We start from the raw sequence: 21,595 nt of genomic DNA on the forward strand, positions 1-21,595 counted from the left end.
TCTTTCTGGATGAGGCGGAGCAGGAACAAAGTCGTACGACGCAGATTCCGACTTCGATGGCGCCCATTAGGCCCAGATCATTGCCTGAGCCTTATTCTGAACAGCCAGGCACAGGAGAGGAGTGGGACGGGTCTGAGGATCCTTTAGAGTGTGAACTGGAGCATGGACAGGACTGGTATGAGGATCGAGGGGAAGCCAGTGGACTGGATACTTCTCCAGAGACTTGCATGCTCTCTCCTCCCAATGTCGCTACAGAGGAAGGGGATTCTTATGCCATGGTGGTGCTTAGGGCAGCTGAGGTCTTGGACCTAGACTTGCCTAGGGTGCCAGTCAGGACGAATTTCCTGACGGAGGTGCTTCAGCCGGGGATGACTACATTGGAGCCGATGTTGCTCTTCAATGAAGCCCTAACGGTTGTCCTTCTGGGAACATGGTTCAAACCCAGCACAGGGGATCCTGTAAATAGGACAGTCGGCCACTGCCATAGACCTGCTCCAAATGACCCTAGTTTCCTCACCCAACACCCCACCACAGAGTGCTTGGTGGTCCAAGCCTATACTTTGCGTGGTGCCTTCCCTTCGGCCCCTCCGGATTGGGAATCCAAAAGGCTGAACCAACTTAGAAAGAAGTTGTTTTCTTCCTCCAACCTGGCATTGAGGTCAGTAAACACCTCTTGCCTATTGGGCCGTTTTTCCCATACTTTATGGGAAACGGTTGCACAGGTGCTGCCCCTGGTCCCGGAGGGTGTACGGACACTCTCACACAGGCTGTCAAGCATGGGAGAGAAGCAGCCAAGTTTACTATTAGGTGTGGATTGTACACGACCAACTCGCTGTGTAGAACGATTGCATCGACAGTGGTCCTTCGTCGCCATGCCTGGCTAAGTTCTACTGGCTTTTCAGGGGATGTCCAGTCGGGTTTGATGGCTCTCGCCTTTTTGGTGAGAAGGCAGACTCAGCAATTGAGAGGTTCAAGGATTCTTGAGCTACTGCCAGATCTCTGCAGCACCAGCTCGGCAGCAGTCTGTCTTCTGTCCCTTTCGAGGCTTCGGAAGGGGCGCGGTACCTCGCCAGCCACAAGTTAGCCACCGTCCTCTGGCTTCACAATATCCCCTGCAAGGACGAGGTCATGGTACCTTCAGACCGAGAAGGTCTGGCCAGAGCACCCAAGCCCTCCTAGTGTGGTTCTGCAAGACCATGTCCATCCAGTTGGAGGGAGGATCCAATTTCATCTGGCAATCCATCACATCAGACAAATGGGTCTTGCAGATCCTCCGGAAGGGCTTTTCCCTCCCCTTCCAGTCTTTCCCTCCTTCTATCCCTCTGATAAAAGAACGGCTGATGGAGGATCATTTGGTTTTGCTCCGCGAGGAAGTTACGGCTCTCTTGGCCAAGGGAGCTATAGAAAGGGTCCTGATGTCAGAAGTAGGTAGTGGTTGTTATTCCCGCTACTTTCTGATTCCCAAAAAGAACAAGGACATTCGCCCTATCCTGGATTTAAAGGAAGCCAATCTCTTCCTCAAAAAGGAGAAATTCAAGATGCTCACTCTTGCTCAGGTCTTGTCTGCCCTAGACCAGAAAGACTGGATGGTAGCGTTGGACTTGCAGGAAGCATATTTTCACATCCTCATCCTGCCAGCCCACAGGCATTACTTGCGGTTCAAAGTGGGCCGCGAGCATTTTCAGTTTACTGTGCTCCCTTTGGGTCTCACAAGTGCCCCTCGGGTGTTCACGAAGGTGATGGCAGTGGTGGCAGCTCATCTGCACAGGTTAGGGATTTCAGTCTTCCCCTACCTAGACGATTGGCTGTTGAAGGCTCCGACGCACCAGGCTCTCGCCACCCACCTCCAGACAACGGTGAACCTCCTGCATTCGCTGAGGTTAACTATAAATGTGCCGAAGTCACACCTGACTCCCTCTCAGAGGCTCACTTTCATCGGAGCTGTTCTGGACACAGTGCAGTATCTGGCCTATTCTCCCGAGCAGCGAGCCCAGGATATACAGATTATGATACCGATGTTTCGGCCTCTATCCTGGATTTCGGTGAGACAGACTCTGAGGCTGTTGGGACTCATGGCTTCCTGCATCCTATTGGTCAAGCATGCCAGATAGCATATGAGGTCTCTACAGTGGAACCTGAAGTTCCAATGGGCACAGCATCAGGGAAATCTGACGTGGTTCAGATCTTGGAGGGAACTGCAAAGGATCTGCAGTGGTGGTTAGTGAACTGCGATTGGATCAAAGTCAGACTCCTCTCCCTTCCCCAACCAGATCTCACATTAGTGACAGATGAATCACTTCTGGGATGTGGCGGCCATCTGGGAGAGGTGGAGATCAGGGGTCTCTGGTCTCTGGCGGAATCCGGGCTCCATATCAACTAGTTGGAGCTTCGTGCGATCCGACTAGCATTAAAAGCATTTCTTCCTGTTGTGAAAGGGAAGGTAGTGCAGGTGTTCACGGACAACACTACCGTGATGTGGTACTTCAACAAGCAGGGCGGTGTGAGGTCGTGGACTCTTTGTCAAGAGGCTCTATGTCCCTGGATATGGCTGGAATATCAGGGCAACCCTGGTGGTTCAACACCTGGCAGGTTTTCTGAACGCCAGGGCGGACAAACTCTTTTTAAAAGGGCTTGTACATATGTTTCCACCTATGCCTTTTGTTATGCCCCAGTGGGACCTTAATCTAGTGCTCACTTTTCTAATGTGTGCTCCTTTTGAGCCTTTACATAACTGTCCTCTCTGACAGCTCACTATCAAAACAGCCTTCTTGGTGGCAATCACATCTGCCAGGAGATTGAGTGAGATGCAGGCTTTATCATTGAAACCTCTGTATCTCACAATATATTCTGATAAGGTAGTCCTCAGAACTTGTGCCTCTTATCTCCCCAAGGCGGTGACCCCTTTTCATCTCTCAAAATATCACTCTGCCCACCTTCTTTGCACCACTGCTTCCCTCTAAAGAAGAAGAGCGTCTCCATTGGCTGGACCCAAAAAGAGCGTTATCGTTCTACCTTGACCGCACAATAGAGTTCCGGGTGGACGACCAACTATTTGTGGGGTACGTTGGTGCAAAGAAGGGTCGGGCAGTCCAGAAACAAACCATTTTGCGCTGGGTCATTCTCTGGATCAAAATTTGCTACACTTTGGCTAAAAAGCAGCCTTCTGAGGGCTTGAGAGCTCACTCTACCAGAGGGAAAGCTTCTACCACTGCGTTGGCTTGAGGCATGCCGGTACTTGATATTTGCCAAGCGGCAAGGTGGGTTTCCTTGCACACATTTGCAAGTTGCCACTGCCTGGATAGCCAGGTGAGGAGAGAGGGGCATTTTGCTTGCTCTGTCATACAGGACTTCCTGGTGTGAAGTATATTTCTGCAGCCCACCAACAGGAGTTATAGCTTGGGTATCTATTCTAATGTAAGGAATCTGCAGCTAGAAGTCTCTATCAGATGAACAAGTTACTTACCTTCGGTAACAAATTATCTGGTAGAGAGTCTATCTAGCTGCAGATTCCTTACACCCACCCAAGTCTCCCCGCTCTGCAAATATATACATTATGTTTTTCATATTTTTTCCTTTTCTCAAGGGCATGTCTTTTTACTCAAACAATCAAAAGAAAAGTAAATAATTGTTGGTTCTTCCATGACTCTGTGCTTCTGGCGTGGGAAGTTGTGGAAAAGAACTGGTGTACGTGCGCTGGGGTGTTGCCTATATAGAAGACCGTGAGGTCACAGACAGCTCTAACGACGCTGACGATGCCACGCGGAGCCAGACGACACAGGCGGATCCGAACGACACCACCCGACGGCGCGCACAGGGTACTGCTCAGCAGAAAAAATCCGGATTTGAAACTGACACCAGGGAATTCTAAGGTAAGGAATCTGCAGCTAGATATAGTTTTTACCAGCTAATTTGTTACCGAAGGTAAGTAACTTGTTCGTTAGGGGCTAGTGGAGTCTTACTTTATCCAGCACCATCCTGTGCCTGTCGTCCTTCCAAAACAGTAATTGCAATAATAGCCCAGTAAAATATTTTAAAAGTATAATAATCTAGATAATAATATCATTTTATTAATGTAATCTTAAAACGTAGTGGTCTACCTGGTAGTCAGTAGTTCAGAGACATGATTTGTTTTGTAATAAAAAACAAGAGAAATCAACCATTAGCATGTGTAATAAGTAATTTGAGGTTACAGATTGAACCATTTGCACTTACTAGGCAGGAGAAAAAGCAAAGTGCTCTATTATGCAATTCAGAAGCAAAAAAACTGAAGAGGTGAACCATAGGACAGGTACAATAGATGTTACTGCACGAAATAGAATGTTACTATAGTGATACAAATCGATTGGATACACTGCACTTGGGAGCCCTCAACATTATGATGCAGCCAATAGGAAAGTGAGAGGCAATGCCAAAGTTAATGTAAACTTTTCATGGTATAAACAATCATGTAACTCTCCTTTAAGAAATCACAGTAAATTCCAGCAAGTACTCTTCAGTGTCAAAATAAAAAAATAAGATAAAGTCATCAGTGCTAGAAAAGTGAAAAACACCATAACATACTCGTATTTAAGATGTAGAAAAGAATATAGATTATGGGCAGCAAGTATGAAAGATGGTAATAAAGGGCGTTTAGTTACAGGGCCTATCCTCAACAAAAGCAGTTTCCAGTCATAGTCCCGGCACACAATAGTGTACAAGAATGCAGAGGCCCTTAGCATTTGCAATTATATACTAATTAGATATGTAATCCAAACCTGCACATACAAATCGTTGTGTGAATTGTGGCCACAGCATTTTATATTGGAAGAAAAACATATGTAGGGTGTATTCGAAGCATAGAGTCAAGGATTATTGAAGAGGAACTTCATTTTCATGCTGTACCCTTTTTATGCTATCGAGGATTTCCACTTTTCAGTAGTACTTTCAAGTTTATACTGAATGTCTTCTAAAGTACAAATGACATTGAAGTTGATTTAAGTGCATTCCGAATATCTTTTAAACTAAGAACTCCTTAATGTATTCCTTTGAAAGTCATGTGGGTGGCTTTAAGGAACTTCTAGAAAAGATGTCCTCAGTTGTAAAATCGAGAGGAATTGGTTCTTGAAATTGAGGTCTAGATTGTGGCCTATATATTCCTCCACCATCTAATACTCTTTTTTTTTCTTTTCCAGATGGTATACCTATCCAGGGTAATGACCGAGTGATGATTTCATCAACCCGTAAACATTTCCAGCTCCTCACCATCTTAGCAGTGACAGCACAGGACCTCGGCATTTATGCATGCGTGGCCACTAATTGTCTTGGTGGAGCTTCTACATGCTGCCTCATAAAGAAAGCTGGTGAGTGAAGACTTGGCCACACTATAGTACCTATTGTTTTGTTGCGTGATACATCATGAGTTAAATAGTCACAGCACATCAAACTACCATTTGAAGACCTTCTACATTTGCTGTCACAGAACCTGTGACTTTGGGATTTCGATTTATCCGCCACCATTGTGAGGCGTAACCCATCCGCCAATATTTAAATCAGGCTCTTTGTGGTGAAATATATATTAATCTGTGCCTGATCACATACAAACAATAGCTAGAAATAGTACAGGAGAGAAAATCAATGCTGCTGAGTTCATTTCTGATGGATACAACTACCTGTGGATTCCTCACCTAATGAATACTCCCATGGCGCCAGCATTCAACGGAAATCTTCTTCCTAGTCTCTGCACGTCGACGAGGACGTCACTCTAGCCCACGCGACGCCATCTGACGTCATACAGGCAATAAGAGGTCCTTGACGACGTGCCGACGTCAGTTCCTTTTTTCCGTGCATTCGAAACGGTTATCTTCGAGGGAGCAACTGTTACTTTCGTGGTTACAGTGTATTTTTTGCTGCGTAGTCCTTCGCTGCAGTAATAATGTCGCAGAGAAAGTCGGGTTTTAAGCCTTGTCGTGAGTGTGGGGGCAAGATGTCAGTTACGGATCCTCACTCCGACTGCCTTTGGTGTTTAAGCTCCGGCCACGACGTCTCGACTTGCGATTCATGCCAGCACATGAATCCAAAGGCCCTCAAGGAACGTGAGGCGAAGTTGTTTATGGAGAAGTCGAAGAAAGAAAAACATCATAAGAAGTCTTCTTCGCCAAGGCATCGGCGTCATCGAGACTCCCGGCGCCGTAGAGAATCAAGGCGCCATTCAAGCAAGGAGACTCGTTCCAGGTCTTCGGATCGGCGCCGGAGGACTTGGGAGGTCAGTCCCACGGTCACGCCGCATCCATCGACGCCGTTGCCCTCTCCGGCGTCACCGACTTCACCTGGACAGGCGTCGGTGATTGAAGTGGTGCAGCCTCTGGTGTTGTCTCCGGCGTCGCAGACGTCGAGGCCGGCGTCGGGGTCGCCTTCGATACAGGCACCCCAGTATCCGGCTTTTCCCACCCCTGGAGCCGATAGTACCGCATTCCTAAATGCGATGTATACCATCTTCCAACAGATGGCTCCAGGGGGTGCTCCGGCTGGCCCTTTGGCCTTTTCATTGGGTGATCCTGCGCCTCTACGGCCGGCACCCTTTATGCCCTTTCTCCCTTTTGGGAACGTGGGCTCGGCGCCGGTGTCGGCGCCGGTGGCCGCTCCGGTGACTTCGGAGGGATTGGTCCCGGAGATTTCCATTCTGTCGTCTGGATTTCGTCCTGTGACTCCGGTGGGTCCATCCTCTCCGAGTGCTCTTTCATCGGCGCCGAAGCTACCTGTGGCGCCGGACGCGGCGTCGGTGGCTTCTGAAGATCGGCGCCGATCTTCGGCAGAGGCTTTGTCGACTCCGTGTATCGAGCAGAGGCTTCATTCGAGGAGACGTGCTCTCCGTTTATTAGAGGAGCAGGAGTACCAACGAGTCCTGGAAGAAGGAGAACTAGAGGACTCGGGTGATGGACTGCATGGTCTAGATACAGCCAGTGGGCTGGACACTTCCCCTGAGTGGGATCTTTCGTCTCCAGGGGAATACACGGAGGAGGCTGCTTCCTTTCACGCAGTGGTACGGAAGGCAGCTAGTTTTCTGGACCTGCCTTTGCCGGTGGCAGAGACAAAACAGAACCTTATGACAGAGGTGCTTCATCCGGCCTCAGCTGCGGCAGAGCCTCTATTGCCGTTTAATGACGCTTTGCTGGATCCGGTGCTAGAGGTGTGGAAGAGACCAGTATCTTCCCCAGCGGTTCATAGAGCCGTAGCCAGGAGGTATCGAGCTGCACCAACTGACCCTGGCTTTCTTTCTAGGCACCCTACACCGGAGAGCTTGGTGGTGCAGGCCTCCTGTTCATCCAAATCAGCGGCTGGTTCTTTCCCGACGGTGCCTGGGGACAGGGACTCGAAGAAACTGGATGCGCAGTCCAAGAAAATCTTTTCGTCCTGCAGTCTGGCGTTGAAGGCCACCAACGCAACTTGTATCCTCGGGAGATATATTCATGCTCTTATGGATGACATTTCCTCATCATTTACGGAGCTTCCCCAGGGTCTTTTGGATGTTGTTTCAGATGCCCAGGCTGCCGCGACCCAGATTATTCAGTCTGGGCTGGACACGACCGACTCGGTGGCCAGAGCAATGGGCACGACTGTGGTGGCAAGGAGACAGGCCTGGCTCCGTAATTCGGGGTTTTCTGCAGATGTGCAGTCAACCCTATTGGATCTCCCTTTTGATGGGGACAAGCTGTTTGGCGCCAAGGCAGATTCGGCCTTGGAACGTTTTAAGGAGAGCAGGGCCACAGCCAAATCGCTAGGACTCCAAGCTCCTTCTTCCTCTGCCTCTTCCAGGATTTTCAGGAGGTTTCGGGGATTTGGGCGTGGCTCTTCCTCCTCTTCCTTTCGGGGGAGATTCCAGCAACCTACCTCTTCCCATCCCTATAGATCTTTCAGAGGGAGAGGGAGGGCCCGCACCAGAGGAGCCTCTCAGCAGCACTCTGCCTCTTCCTCGTCCTCTGGGGGGGTGCAGCAGGGAAAGCAGCCTTAGGCTTCCACCATTTCCCACTCACTCCTCTCCTGTAGAGGGAAGATTACAGCATTTTCTCCGCAAGTGGAAGACTATTACAACGGACACTTGGGTTCTCAGTATTGTGGGAAAAGGCTACACCCTTCCTTTTCGGGAGTTCCCGCACCCTCATCCCGCCCCGCCCATCTTATTGTTCAGAAGAACACCTCCTGTTGCTAGAACAGGAGGTACAAGTCCTCCTTTCAAAGGGCGCGGTAGAGTTGGTCCCAGAGCAGGAAAGGGGTCGAGGTTGTCACTCAAGGTATTTCCTGATTCCCAAGAAGGATGGTCGGTTGAGACCAATCCTGGACCTGAGGATCTTGAATTGGTTCCTCAAACAGGAAAAGTTCAAGATGCTGACCCTAGCTCAGGTGCTTTTGGCTTTGAACAAGGAAGATTGGATGGTGTCTGTCGACTTGCAGGATGCTTACTTTCATATCCCGATACTCAAGTCACACAGGAAGTATCTCCGGTTTATGGTGCGATCGCAGCACTATCAGTTTGCGGTCCTTCCGTTTGGTCTTACTTCAGCACCTCGAGTCTTCACAAAGGTGATGTCGGTGGTTGCGGCAGAGCTCAGAAGGAAAGGGATAGCAGTATTCCCTTACTTGGACGACTGGTTGATCAAAGCAAAGTCGCCGGAGCTTGTGTCGCATCATCTGCAGTCAACGACTCAGTTGTTGTTCGACCTGGGTTTTTCGGTGAACGAGCCCAAATCTCACCTGGAGCCCTCTCAGCGCCTCCTGTTCATAGGGGCAGTACTGGATACAACATTGAGTCGAGCCTTTCCTCCGCCTCAGCGGATTCAAGATATTCAGGAATTGGTTCCAATGTTTCGAAATGGAGCGGTAGTTCAAGTCCTCAAGGTCCTTCGTCTGCTCGGTCTGTTTGCCTCCTGCATTCTGTTGGTCACGCATGCTCGCTGGCACATGAGAGCTCTTCAGTGGTGCCTCCGAAGGCAGTGGTCTCAACACAAAGGAGATCTAGAAGGTGCTGTCAAGATCTCCAGAGATGCTGCTGTGGACTTGAAGTGGTGGATTGCGAGCAACAATCTTTCACAAGGAAAGCCGTTCGCGCAGTCGCCACCAGTGGCCACGGTCATAACGGATGCTTCCACTCTAGGGTGGGGAGCTCATCTTGGGGATCTGGAGATCAAAGGCCTTTGGTCTCCAGAGGAGCAGATGTTTCATATCAATCTGTTAGAGTTACGGGCTGTACGTCTGGCTCTCAAGGCCTTCCTCCCTTCCCTTCGTGGTCAGTCGGTACAGGTCCTGACGGACAATACTACCACGATGTGGTACATAAACAAACAGGGAGGAGTAGGGTCGTACCTTCTCTGCAGAGAAGCTCTTCGACTATGGTCCTGGGCAAAGGACCATCAGATTTGCTTGGTAGCAAATCATCTGGCCGGGGTCATGAATGTACGTGCGGACGGTCTCAGTCGCCAATTCTCGGCAGACCACGAGTGGCATCTCCATCCAGATCAAGCCCGTTTGATCTTCCAAAGGTGGGGGTTTCCTCGGGTAGATCTGTTTGCCACTCTGGAGAACGCGCATTGTCCGTTATTCTGCAGCCTCCAGTATCCGATGCAGGGAGCGTTGGGGGACGCGTTTCAAATAACCTGGTGCGGCCAGTTGCTTTACGCGTTTCCTCCCATATCCTTGATTCCTCGAGTATTGAGGAAGATTCGCCAAGACCGGGCGCTAGTCATCTTAATAGCTCCGGATTGGCCAAGGAGGGTGTGGTACTCCGACCTTCTCCAACTCTCAATGTGCCCTCCGCTCCGTCTCCCTTTCAGGGCAGACCTCCTCTCGCAGTCGCAGGGGCAGGTTTTACACCCCAACCTCCAGAGTCTGCACCTACATGCCTGGAGATTGAACGGGGCACCTGAGTTACTTCTCTCTCCCGCCTGATGTAGTGGATGTTATATTAGCGGCCAGGCGACACTCCACTAAATCTATCTACGCTAATAGGTGGTCTAAATTTGTTGCGTGGTGTTGAGAGAGGCAGATTGATCCCTTACATGCTCATCTATCGGACGTTTTGTCTTTTGCTCTGTCTCTAGCGCAGAAAGGTTGTGCAGTGGCTACCATTAAGGGTTATTTGTCGGCCTTGTCAGCCTTCATTTGTCTTCCAGACCAACCATCGTTATTTAAATCCCCTAATGTTATCAGATTCTTGAAAGGTCTTCTAAATAAATATCCTCCAAAACCATTCGTTATGCCGCAATGGGATTTGTCCTTGGTCCTGACTTTCCTTATGGGGTCCCCTTTTGAGCCTATGCATTCTTGCCCCTTAAGGTATTTGGTTATAAAAACAGTTTTCCTGGTAGCTATAACATCTGCAAGGAGAGTGAGTGAGTTGCAGGCCTTATCGGTAAAGCCCCCTTATACAACTTTTTATGGGGATAAGGTGGTGTTGAGGACCAAGGCTGCTTTCCTCCCGAAGGTTGTTTCACCCTTCCATTTGGCTCAGACAATTACTTTGTCCACGTTCTATCCTCCGCCTCATCCTTCTAAAGAGGAAGAAAGACTGCACCGTCTGGACCCAAAGAAGGCGTTGAGCTTCTTTATTGATAGAACAAAGGATTTCAGGCTGGAGGATCAGCTGTTCATCGGGTACGTGGGCAAGAGGAGAGGAAAGGCAGTCCACAAGAGAACACTCTCCAGGTGGGTGGTTCTTTGCATTAAAATCTGTTACTCTTTGGCAAAGAAGGACCCTCCTGAGGGCATTAGAGCTCATTCCACCAGAGCTAAGTCGGCCACTTCGGCCTTGGCCAGAGGTGTTCCTGTGGTTGACATCTGCAAGGCCGCAACTTGGTCGTCCCTTCACACTTTTGCGAAACTTTACTGTTTGGACTCTGAGGTCAGAAGGGACGGCCATTTTGCGCGGTCAGTGCTGCAGGATTTCTTGGTTTGACCATTTAGGCACCCGCCACCGGGCGTGGTACTGCTTTGGGACTCTATTCATTAGGTGAGGAATCCACAGGTAGTTGTATCCATCAGAAGAACGAGTTACTTACCTTTGGTAACGACTTTTCTGGTGGATACATTAGCTACCTGTGGATTCCTCACAGTCCCACCCGCCTCCCCGTTGCCTTTCTGGTCTTACCAAGTAATCCTTGAGTGCGCTCCTCTTGGTCTTCAAGGTTGCAATAGACGTTGTATATATGGATACTTGTGTATATTTATCTGTATATATATATATATGTATATATCTTTGTGTACATACATGATTTGCATATATTTGTTCGTTATATTAAATTTACAGCTATTCATTGCAATATTGTGTATTTTACAAGGTTATGGGATGTTGCCTTGCTCTTTCATTGCATTGGGTGGTTGTTCTCATGCACGTAAAAAATGTTGGTACTGACGTCGGCACGTCGTCGAGGACCTCTTATTGCCTGTATGACGTCAGACGGCGTCGCGTGGGCTAGAGTGACGTCCTCGTCGACGTGCAGAGACTAGGAAGAAGATTTCCGTTGAATGCTGGCGCCATGGGAGCATTCATTAGGTGAGGAATCCACAGGTAGCTAATGTATCCACCAGAAAAGTCGTTACCGAAGGTAAGTAACTCGTTCATTTGGCCCAAATGTACAAAGTTTATCTTAGCTGCACACAGTGATGCTGGAAGAATTTTCCTAGTGTGTATGCTGTCATCAATGTTACATTAATGAAGTCATAGGGATTGTGAAAGTCTAAGTGTGTCACAAAGTGTCTCAAATGAGCTACGCCCAAACAGCAGGAACCTAGTAAGTATGTGTATGTAGTCGGTGGTGCATTTTGGAGCACAGTGTTGCAAATATATTACTGAAGCATGATGGGTTACCGAACTGTCATTCACAGAGAGCACATTTTCCATTGAAAGGTGCACATAAATGCAGTTTTACTGCTAAAACTATGCAGCCCACAAATGATGATGTGTGGAAATGGTGTGCCAGCCAGTGCTTAATTTGTAAGAAAAGAAAAAAAAAGAAAATGAGTGTTGTTCCCAAAGTTCTGGTCAGAAGCTTACGGCCAGTACAATTAAATGTTGGCACCTCAATTACAAAGGCTGCGTTGTCTATAATCCACCTCATGCCGCTTTAATCCACTACCAGACGCTCCCTACCACTTCATCTCAGTCTTGCAGGTTGTGCTTTCTCCCTTCATGACAGCTTTCCTTGTCCTTCTGCTGTGTGTGTTTTCCTTTCTTTTGCTGTCAGGAAATGTCTGATGCAGAAAAGTAGAGGCCGGCCACAGACCCACATGAGGCCTGCCTCTGATGACTTGGCTCCAGCCTTGCATCTAAGTTGTGCAACAAATGCACCCATATGCACCAGAAGTTGATCCAGAACTGGAAGTCAAACCTCCAGATTGCCGAGTACAAGATGAATTTATTTACCTGGTCTCAGTCCCGGTATGCGGTCACTCCCATGGATGGTCCGCTTTCTGCTCAAAGTAACCGGGTAAATTGAAGCCTCAGCCCAAATGCAAACATAGAAATAGAAAGCGGATCTCGACCTCATCAAGCCACTCTAGTTTCAGAGACAAGGTGCAAGTATGTCAAGATGAACGCACACCTATTTGGCCTCCGCAACTGGTGTGCCCAGAATTTTCCAGACTGCTGTCGACCCCAGAGCGGATTATGACTTTCAGGGAGGCCATGCTGCAAATGTTCAGTGCAATGCTGGTCCCATAGGAAACATCATTGGGCCTAAAGGAGTTGCAGGGGCCCTCAGCCGAAATACCACTCATAATCCTCCCCAACACAACATACACCCTTGGGATCTATTCCTGGGCCCGTACTCATTCCAGTACAGTCTTTCATACTGACTCCAAGATCCACACCAGTTCCCGCTGTGCTTACGACAGCCTCTATGGTGTTGGTGGAAGGCTGGTGCTGACATTCATGATGGATCCTGAACTAACCCTGGCCCAAACCTGACTAAAGTTGTGCCATGCAATTACAAAGATGCATCCAGTTGTCATTCTGCCTGAATCTAACCAGTTGCCTCTATCACAATGCAACTACCCACAGAGGCTCCATGCACTGTTTTGCTCTGATACTGTGCAGGATTTAAATAGGGTTCCTCAGGACACTGATGATGGAGAGGAGGGAAATGCACTGCTCCCTCCTCATTATACAGATAATACATTATACCTAGACCTACAATTGCTAGTGGGTTGGACACCTCCCCTGAAACCAAACCTGACACACTGCATAGGCCACCAGCGGAAGAAAGTGCTTTGTTTGCACAGTTGGTCAGCAGGACTTTTTTACCCTTCCCTTGAGAACTCATAATGCAAACTTCCAATAGCAACGTTAATGCTAACTCTTTTCAAGCCAGAGAAGGAATCCAATTGTACTGGCACATTCTGCAAGAGAATGTTATCAACACCTGCTTTCTGGAACATGACCACTGAGTGCTTGCCTGCGGTCCCAGGAGAACTCAGCATCTTTTGGCACAAACAATACATGAAGGCCATGGTAAAGCAAAGTTTGTGATTTGTGTGGCCTGCATACTGCAGATTTCATTTTGAGGGCCGTTGTTACCACATGGTCTTGAGGAAACACACATGGACAAGGTCTACTGGATTTGTGTGCGGTGTACTGGAGTCTTTAGTGAACATGACCCTTGATGCTTTCTTTCTATTTGTAGAAGAGGCAAATTCAAGTTTAAAGATAGCTTAGCCACTGCATGAATTTTAGGACTGTTGACACAAGAAGATCAAATTTCCAACTAATTCCATAAGTTCAGAGGTTACTCAATAGGGGTTAGGTATAGACAGTGGCAGTCATTCTAATCATTGATGCAGCAAACAATTCAGTCCTTTTGGGGCCATAGACGCATACTGGCAGACAACCTGCAAGACAGCAGAGACATCAGTTCTCCAAATCCTCCTCTCCGCCCATCAAACCACGTAATTTTGTCCTCAGTGGCCCATGCCAGGCTAATGTGGAGCAGGATTCAACATTTCCTTTCCTCCTGGAGAAACGTTACATTGGACAAATAGGTCTTACAGATACTTCAAAGGGCATAAGCCCAGTGCTTAATTTCAACTCCACACCACTTACTTCCTACATCTAAACAAACTTGCTAATCCTGACGCAGGAGGTACTTCTTTTACACTTTAGAGATGCCATAGAGTGGGTACTGGACTCCTCGAAATTTGAGTGAATTTAGTCCTGCTATTTCCTCATCTAAAAATGGATGGGGGCCTTATGCTCCTTCTGGACCTTCTCCTGCTAAATGCCTTTGTTCAGAAGGGTACATTCACATGCTCTTGTTGGCTCTAAGAGACTGGATTCAGTCTTTAGGACTTGAAGGAAGTGTAATTTTATATACTCATCATGCAGTTCCAGAGGAATTACCTATGCTTCAAGGTGGGCTAAGAACACTTTCAGTTCTCTTTACTCCCTTTGAGCTTTGGCTTGTCCTCAAAGCCCTCAGAGTGCTCATGAAGGTGATGGTCGCTGCCCAGCTTTGAATATTGGGAGTAAATGTATTCCTGTACCTCAATGGCTTGCTGCTGAATCTGAGCTCACCAGTCAGTTGTGGACCACATCGAGACCATAGCTCTTGACATTGTTGGGTTTTCCAGCATCAAGCTCAATTTACACCTGATCCCTCTCACAGATAATCTCATTAATTGGGGCAATACTGAATACAATGGCATTCAAATCCTTCCCTCCTACCTTAGCAAGTCTGGGATACTTCAGATATTATTCTGAAGTTTCAGGATGAGTTATGGGTCTCAGTGGGGATGACTCTGAAGCTTCTTGATCCCCTGACCTTGTGCATCATACTTATCTCGTACGACAGGGGGCACATGAGTGCCCTGCCTTAGGACCTCAATGGGGCCAATATCAGTGCAGACTCTCTGGACACTATTGATCTTGGAGGAGACTGCTCTGTATCTGCAATAGTGGATATTGACCTCCACCAGACCATTTTCCCTCCCCCAGCCAGAGTTCACACTGGTGACAGATGCATCATACGAGCTCCACATATTGTAGAGCTCCTGCAGAAATCAGGCGTCATATTAATGACCTGAAGATATGGGTAATCCGTTAAACCTTGAAGGCATTCTCGTCATTAATTAGGGGGAGAGTGGTACAGATCGTCACAGTCAGTACTTCTGCCATGTTGTACTGCAGTGAGTAGGGCACAGTGGTGTCCAGAGCCTTGATGCAACAAGTTGGGCAACAAGTGGCACCTCCAACTTGAGGCGGTACAGGGCATCTTCAGTCAATAGGGAGAGCCCTGTTGATCTGTTTGCTACAGCTGAGAACTTGCAGAGTCGGCAGGTTTGCACACTGGAATTTCCTCCACGGCTGTTGCTAGGTGACACATTCTAACTGGAAGAGAGCTCAAGGCTTATGCACACATTCCCACTGTGCCCATCCTAGCCCAGGTACTGAAGAAGATCAGAAAAACCAGGCCTAAGTCAACTTGATTGCCCCGGACAGGGCAAGAAGAGAGTGTCAACTATAGATTTTGAGCCTGAGCATCAGTTGTCTGATCAAGCTCTCAACTCTGGAGGACCTACTGTCTCAGCAACAGGACAGGATCCTGAGTCAGAGTCTCCACACCCTACATCTTCTTCAGGGGAGCTTAATTGGCAGTAGCTAAGTGGGTTTGACCTGCCCACAGAAGTGATGGATGGCATCCTTGCTGCCAAAGGCCTTTGACTAACTCAATCTGTAATGGCAAAGGTTTTTTGCTTGGTGTAATGTTCCTTTAGATTTTTTTAGGTCTATTAGATTGCACTGTCTTCAACTCAGCAGAACCTTTCAGTTATGATGGTAAAAGTTACTTGTCAGCCTTCTCTGACTTTTTTTATTTTTTTTATTTGTCAAACCAACATTTTTTGTTCCAATTACTGCTTATGGTGCATTTTATAAGAGATTTGGCATGTTTCCCCACAAGCCATTAGCCATGCCTCAGTAAGACCTCAACCGGGTTTTGATTTTTTGATGTGCACGCTCTTCAAGTCCATGCACAGTTGCTCCTTATTACGTTTGGCACTCACATTTCCATTCCATCAGTGTGGCATGTGAGCAAATTGTCAGCCTATCCTCCTTATAGAGTCTTTTCTCCAGTTATGTTGGTGCGGAAAATCAGTGCAGCCTTCCTTATGAAAGTTATGGCCGTCTTCCATGTTGACCAGTAAATCACATTGTTAGCTTTCATTGATGTACCTCATTCCATTAAAGTGGAGGGTGTGATCCATCACCTTGATCCGAGGAGAGCATTTTGTTTTTACTTGGATCACATGAAAAACAATCAGTTTGAAGTTCATCTTTTATATCGGTTGTCAGAGACAAAGAAGTGCAGGGTGGTGCAGAAGGGGACCTTGCCTAGCCAGGTAGTCCTCTGTATAACAATCTGCTGTGTCCTGGCCAAGAAGTAACCTTCAGAAGTTCAGCAGACTCATTCCACTGAAGCTGGCATTGGGAGTACCTTTACTTTACAGCTGCAGCTTGACCTGCCAGGCTTCAACATGGGTGTTGGTACATACGTTCATTGTTAGACCTGACAGCCTTCAGTTGGTCACCCCCAACTTTCTTACCTGCCTCCCTCCACTTTTTTGACACTGTTTTTGCTGGTTTTAGGACTCTGTGCACTTTACCACTGCTAACCAGTGTTAAAGGACATATGCTCTCTCCCTTAACCCCTTAGCTGCTGGGCCTTTTCCCCCCCAGTGCTGAGCCCTTTTTTGGCTATTTGGGGTAGTTCGCGCTTAGGGCTTCATAACTTTTTGTCCACATAAGCTAACCACGCCAAATTTGCGTCCTTTTTTCCAACATCCTAGGGATTCTAATGGTACCCAGAGTTTGTGGTTTACCCTGGAGGAGACCAAGAAAATAGCCAAAATACACTGAAAATTTCATTTTTTCCCCAAAAATTGGAAAAAAGGGCTGCCGTAGAAGGCTTGTGGTTTTTTCCCTGAAAATGCCATCAACAAAGGGTTTCTGGTGCTGAAATCACTATCTTCCCACCTTTCAGGAACGGACAGACTTGAATCAGAAAACCACATTTTCCAACACAAATTTGGCATTTTACTGGGACATACCCCATTTTTACTATTTTTGGTGCTTTCAACCTCCTTCCAGTTAGTGACAGGAATGGGTGTGAAACCAATGCTGGATCCCGGAAAGCTAAACATTTCTGAAAACTAGACAAAATTCTGAATTCAGCAAGGGGTCATTTGTGTAGATCCTACAAGGTTTTCCTACAGAAAATAACAGCTGAAATAAAAAAATATTGAAATTGAGCTGAAAACAACAGCCATTTTTCTTTATGTTTTACTCTGTAACTTTTTCCTGCGATGTCAGATTTCTGAAAGCAATATACCGTTTTGTCTGCTGGACTCTTCCGGTTGTGGGGATATAAAGGGCTTATAGGTTCATCAAGAACCCTAGGCACCCAGAGCCAATAAATGAGCTGCACCCTGCAGTTGGTTTTCATTCTATACTGGGTATACAGCAATTCATTTGCTGAAATATGAAGAGTGAAAAAGAGGTATCAAGAAAACCTTTGCATTTCCAAAATGGGATCAAGATAAGGTTTTGAGGAGCAGTGGTTATTTGCACATCTCTGAATTCCGAGGTGCCCATACTAGCATGTGAATTGCAGGGCATTTCTCAAATAGATGTCTTTTTTACACACTCTCTTATATTTGGAAGGAAAAAATGTAGAGAAAGATAAGGGGCAATAACACTTGTTTTGCTATTCTATGTTCCCCCAAGTCTCCCGATAAAAATGATACCTCACTTGTGTGGGTAGGCCTAGCGCCCGCGACAGGAAATGCCCCAAAACACAACGTGGACACATCCCATTTTTTGACAAAATACAGAGCTGTTTTTTGCAAAGTGCCTACCTGTAGATTATGGCCTCTAGCTCAGCCGGCACATAGGGAAACCTACCAAACCTGTACATTTTTGAAAACTAGAGACCTAGGGGAATCCAAGATGGGGTGACTCGCGGGGCTCTGACCAGGTTCTGTTACCCAGAATCCTTTGCAAACCTCAAAAAGTGGTTAAAAAAACAAGTTTTCCTCACATTTCGGTGACAGAAAATTCTGGAATCTGAGAGGAGCCACAAATTTCCTTCCACCCAGCGTCCCCCCAAGTCTCCTGATAAAAATGATACCTCATTTGTGTGGGTAGGCCTAGCGCCCGCGACAGGAATGGATCACACAAGGGTCAATGGTAGTCCTTGCTTGAGGTCTACTGTTAACCCTGGAGTGATTCATTCCTGAAGCAGGCACTAGGCGCAGGCACACAAGCGGGGTTGTGTTTTTATCAGGACAAATGGGGAAACACTGGGTGGTAGGAATTTTGAGGATCCCTGCAGATCCCTGGACTTCTGCTCATTGGAATGCAAGGAAAATGTGTTTTTTAAGCACATAATGTAATTTCAAGGGGATTCTGGGTGAAGGAAAACTGGTGAGAGCCATGCAAGTCCTGCACCCTTGGACTCCCCTGGTACTAGTTTGTTAAAGTTAACCCACCACTCACACGGGTTGGTTTTAGCACCTCCAGAAATTATGGTTTCAAAGCATGATTACTTATCAAAGTATCTGAATATTGAAACCAAGCCTTCTGAAGGTGGGCCATAAACCCGCGTCCAGGCACCAACCTCTTTATGGTCCATTCACACGCCATTCACGCACAACAAACAACCCTTTCATATCGCCAGCCACGGGCCCAATCCAATCACTCACTCCACTCACATTAACTTACCGCTGCCAGACAAGGGCCCATCACATTCACACGCCACAGAGCGGAATAAGTTTGACTACATTTTACCACCTGTCAAGTAACTGCCTCCTTCTTCCTTAACATTACCAAATGCATGCGTAACAAACCTTTACTAATGACTCCTGTGACAGCCACCTGAGGCTCAGGAAGACATGTTTTTCATGCGCCTTTAACGCAATCTCTGTGCTAAATCCAACTCCTTCCAGTTTGTGGATGCAAGTTGGGGGTGTCCGAGTATGCCGTACAAAGCGATTCCTCGAACTGAGTGAGCATATCTACCTTTGAAACTAAGGGAGACATGCTGGGGATTTCTCATGCTGTTACCTAAAGAGAAGGTCATAGGCTACCTGCCTCCTTCTTCCTTAACATTACCAAATGCATGCAAAACAAACCTTTACTAATTACTTCTGTGACAGCCACCTGAGGCTCAGGAAGACATGTTTTTCATGCGCCTTTAACGCACTCTCTGTGCTAAATCCAACTCCTTCCAGTTTGTGGATGCAAGTTGGGGGTGTCCGAGTATGCCGTACAAAGCGATTCCTCGAACTGAGTGAGCATATCTACCTTTGAAACTAAGGGAGACATGCTGGGGATTTCTCATAATGTTCCCTAAAGAGAAGGTCATAGGCTATGGAAAAGGGTAGTGTTTGGTACATAGGGGAGTCCATGAGAACGTAGCATATGTCCCAGCCAACATTATGTGCAGTGATGTGACTATAATGCACTTATACAGCAAACTGAACATCTACTAAGTTCTGATGGAGGATGAACATGAAAAGCAGGTAAAATACTGACCTATACAAGTCATTCTCCTTCAGTGCTGGGATGGCACCAATGGGTTTGAATCCATAGGTGTAGATGATGTACATCTGTACTACCTTTACTATCTGCCTTCTACCTGTGCAATAACCCTGTGAAGGTACTCCTACCATAAGCTTTCCTTACCCATCCATGTCTCTGTTCTCATCAGAGTCCTGGCTAATCCTGTATAATAGCCAAGTGAACCTATATTAGTTTGTGGAAGCAAGTTGGGGGCTTCCAAGTATGCCCTACAAAGTGATTCCTCGAACTGAGAGAGCATATCTACTGTTGAAAGTAAGGTAGACATGCAGGTGAAGAAAGGGTACTCCGTGGCAATGTGGCATATGTTCTGTCCACTAGTTATGCAGTAGGGGGAAGAAAATGCATGTTAATTGAACAGAACACCGACCACGCCAAAAGGAAGTCCATGATGAAGTAAAATTCTGTGGCTCCTTGCCTAACGAAGCAGTGGCCCATGGACGTTCGGTATCCATGCACTGCCACTGAAAGGATTACCCAACAGCAGCTCAACCTCAGTCGATTTCCCAGAACTTTGCTTTAGTATGATACAACGTAAAGCAAGTAGGGATACAGAGGCCTGGTTGTGATGGACACTGGGGACAGTAATACCGACTCTCCTGCTGCTTTCCATGCTTTGAGCACACTTTACAGCACGACATGGACGATCCTTTTTGGGTGTTTTAGGTATGCGATCAGCAAAGTGTCGCTCCTGCAGCCTTGCCACATCCTCCAGAACATATGAGGTGGAGGCTGCTGCTTCTTCTGTAACAGCAGTGAGGCTTTCAATTACAGACAACTGGAAGTCAAGAAAAGTCATGAGTCTTCCTGTTGTTGTCTGACGGTAAACAACATACGCATTATATGTTGCCATCTGAATCAGGTGGGTAAACAGTTTCTTGTACCAAGTGCGAGTTTTACGACACGCATTGTATGGTTGAAGAACCTGGTCGTTCTTGTCCACTCCACCCATGTACTTATTGTAATCGAGTATACAAATGGGCTTGTGGACTTCGGCCATCTGACCCCAAACCGTGATGGGAGAAGTGCTCTCATCATGAATTGTAGTGAGCACGTATACATCACGTCTATCTAGGAACTTGACTGCGAGCAGTTCGTTAGAACGCAATACAGTACTCTGTGATTTCTGGAGCTTCTTGCAAACAAGCTCCCGCAGGAATCCTTTGCGGTTACAACGAACTGTACCGCAGGCCACAGTGCCAGCTTTGTAGAGCTCACTGAACAGCTCTACTCCTGTATAGAAATTGTCCACATAAAGGTTATAACCTTTGTGAAGAAGTGGCTGGACAAGTTCCCATACAATCTTACCTGTGACCCCTAACACTGGAGGGCAACCTACAGGATTTAGGGTAGAATCCTTCCCTGTATACACTCTCAGGCTGTACACATAGCCAGTAGAGCTCTCACACAGCATGTACAGCTTTATGCCATAGCGAGCTCTTTTGCTCGCAATGTACTGTCTGAAAAGCAGCCGTCCTTTGTACAGGATCAAGGACTCATCGACTGCTATATTCTTTCCAGGAGTATAGATCTCTGGAAACCTGGCAGACAAATGTTCCACGACAGGCCGAATTTTGAACAACCTGTCATGATCTGGATGGTCCCGGGGCAATGCAGCAGAATTGTCATTGAAATGCACCATGCGCTGCAGTAGCAAAAAACGATCTCTGCTCATGTATGGTGCGAAGATGGGAGTTACCCAAACCGTGCAAGGTGGGTTTCTGTACTAACCCCATTTTGAGCATAAGGCCCAAAAATATCTTCAACTCCGCCAGCGAAGTGGGGGTCCACTGGCGTGCCCTAGAACGGGGCCCTAGAGTGCCTCCGCACTCCCTCAGAAATTGGTCTGCACGCAAATTTGTTTGCTGCACAACTTTCTGAAGAAAGTCAACATCCAAAAACAGATAGATGTAGTCGACTGGCAAAAAGTTAGCTGTATCGACTTTACATCCAGCGTCACCAGTAAAAGGTGGAATTTGGGGCTGAACCAAACAGGGG

The 21,595-nt window shown here is 47.3% G+C and overlaps 1 protein-coding gene across 1 annotated transcript in view; it reads left to right on the forward strand.

Annotated features, from left to right (window-relative positions):
• The window catches only part of OBSCN (obscurin, cytoskeletal calmodulin and titin-interacting RhoGEF), a 1,961,032-nt gene that overhangs the window by 1,563,227 nt on the left and 376,210 nt on the right, over nucleotides 1-21,595 (forward strand). Inside the window, exon 117 of the mRNA XM_069211034.1 lies at nucleotides 5,172-5,339. Within this exon, the coding sequence (XP_069067135.1) occupies nucleotides 5,172-5,339 (168 nt within the window). The remainder of the gene's footprint in view (nucleotides 1-5,171; nucleotides 5,340-21,595) is intronic.

Source organism: Pleurodeles waltl, chromosome 10 (genome assembly GCF_031143425.1).
Source record: "Pleurodeles waltl isolate 20211129_DDA chromosome 10, aPleWal1.hap1.20221129, whole genome shotgun sequence".
Classification (NCBI taxonomy): domain Eukaryota; kingdom Metazoa; phylum Chordata; class Amphibia; order Caudata; family Salamandridae; genus Pleurodeles; species Pleurodeles waltl.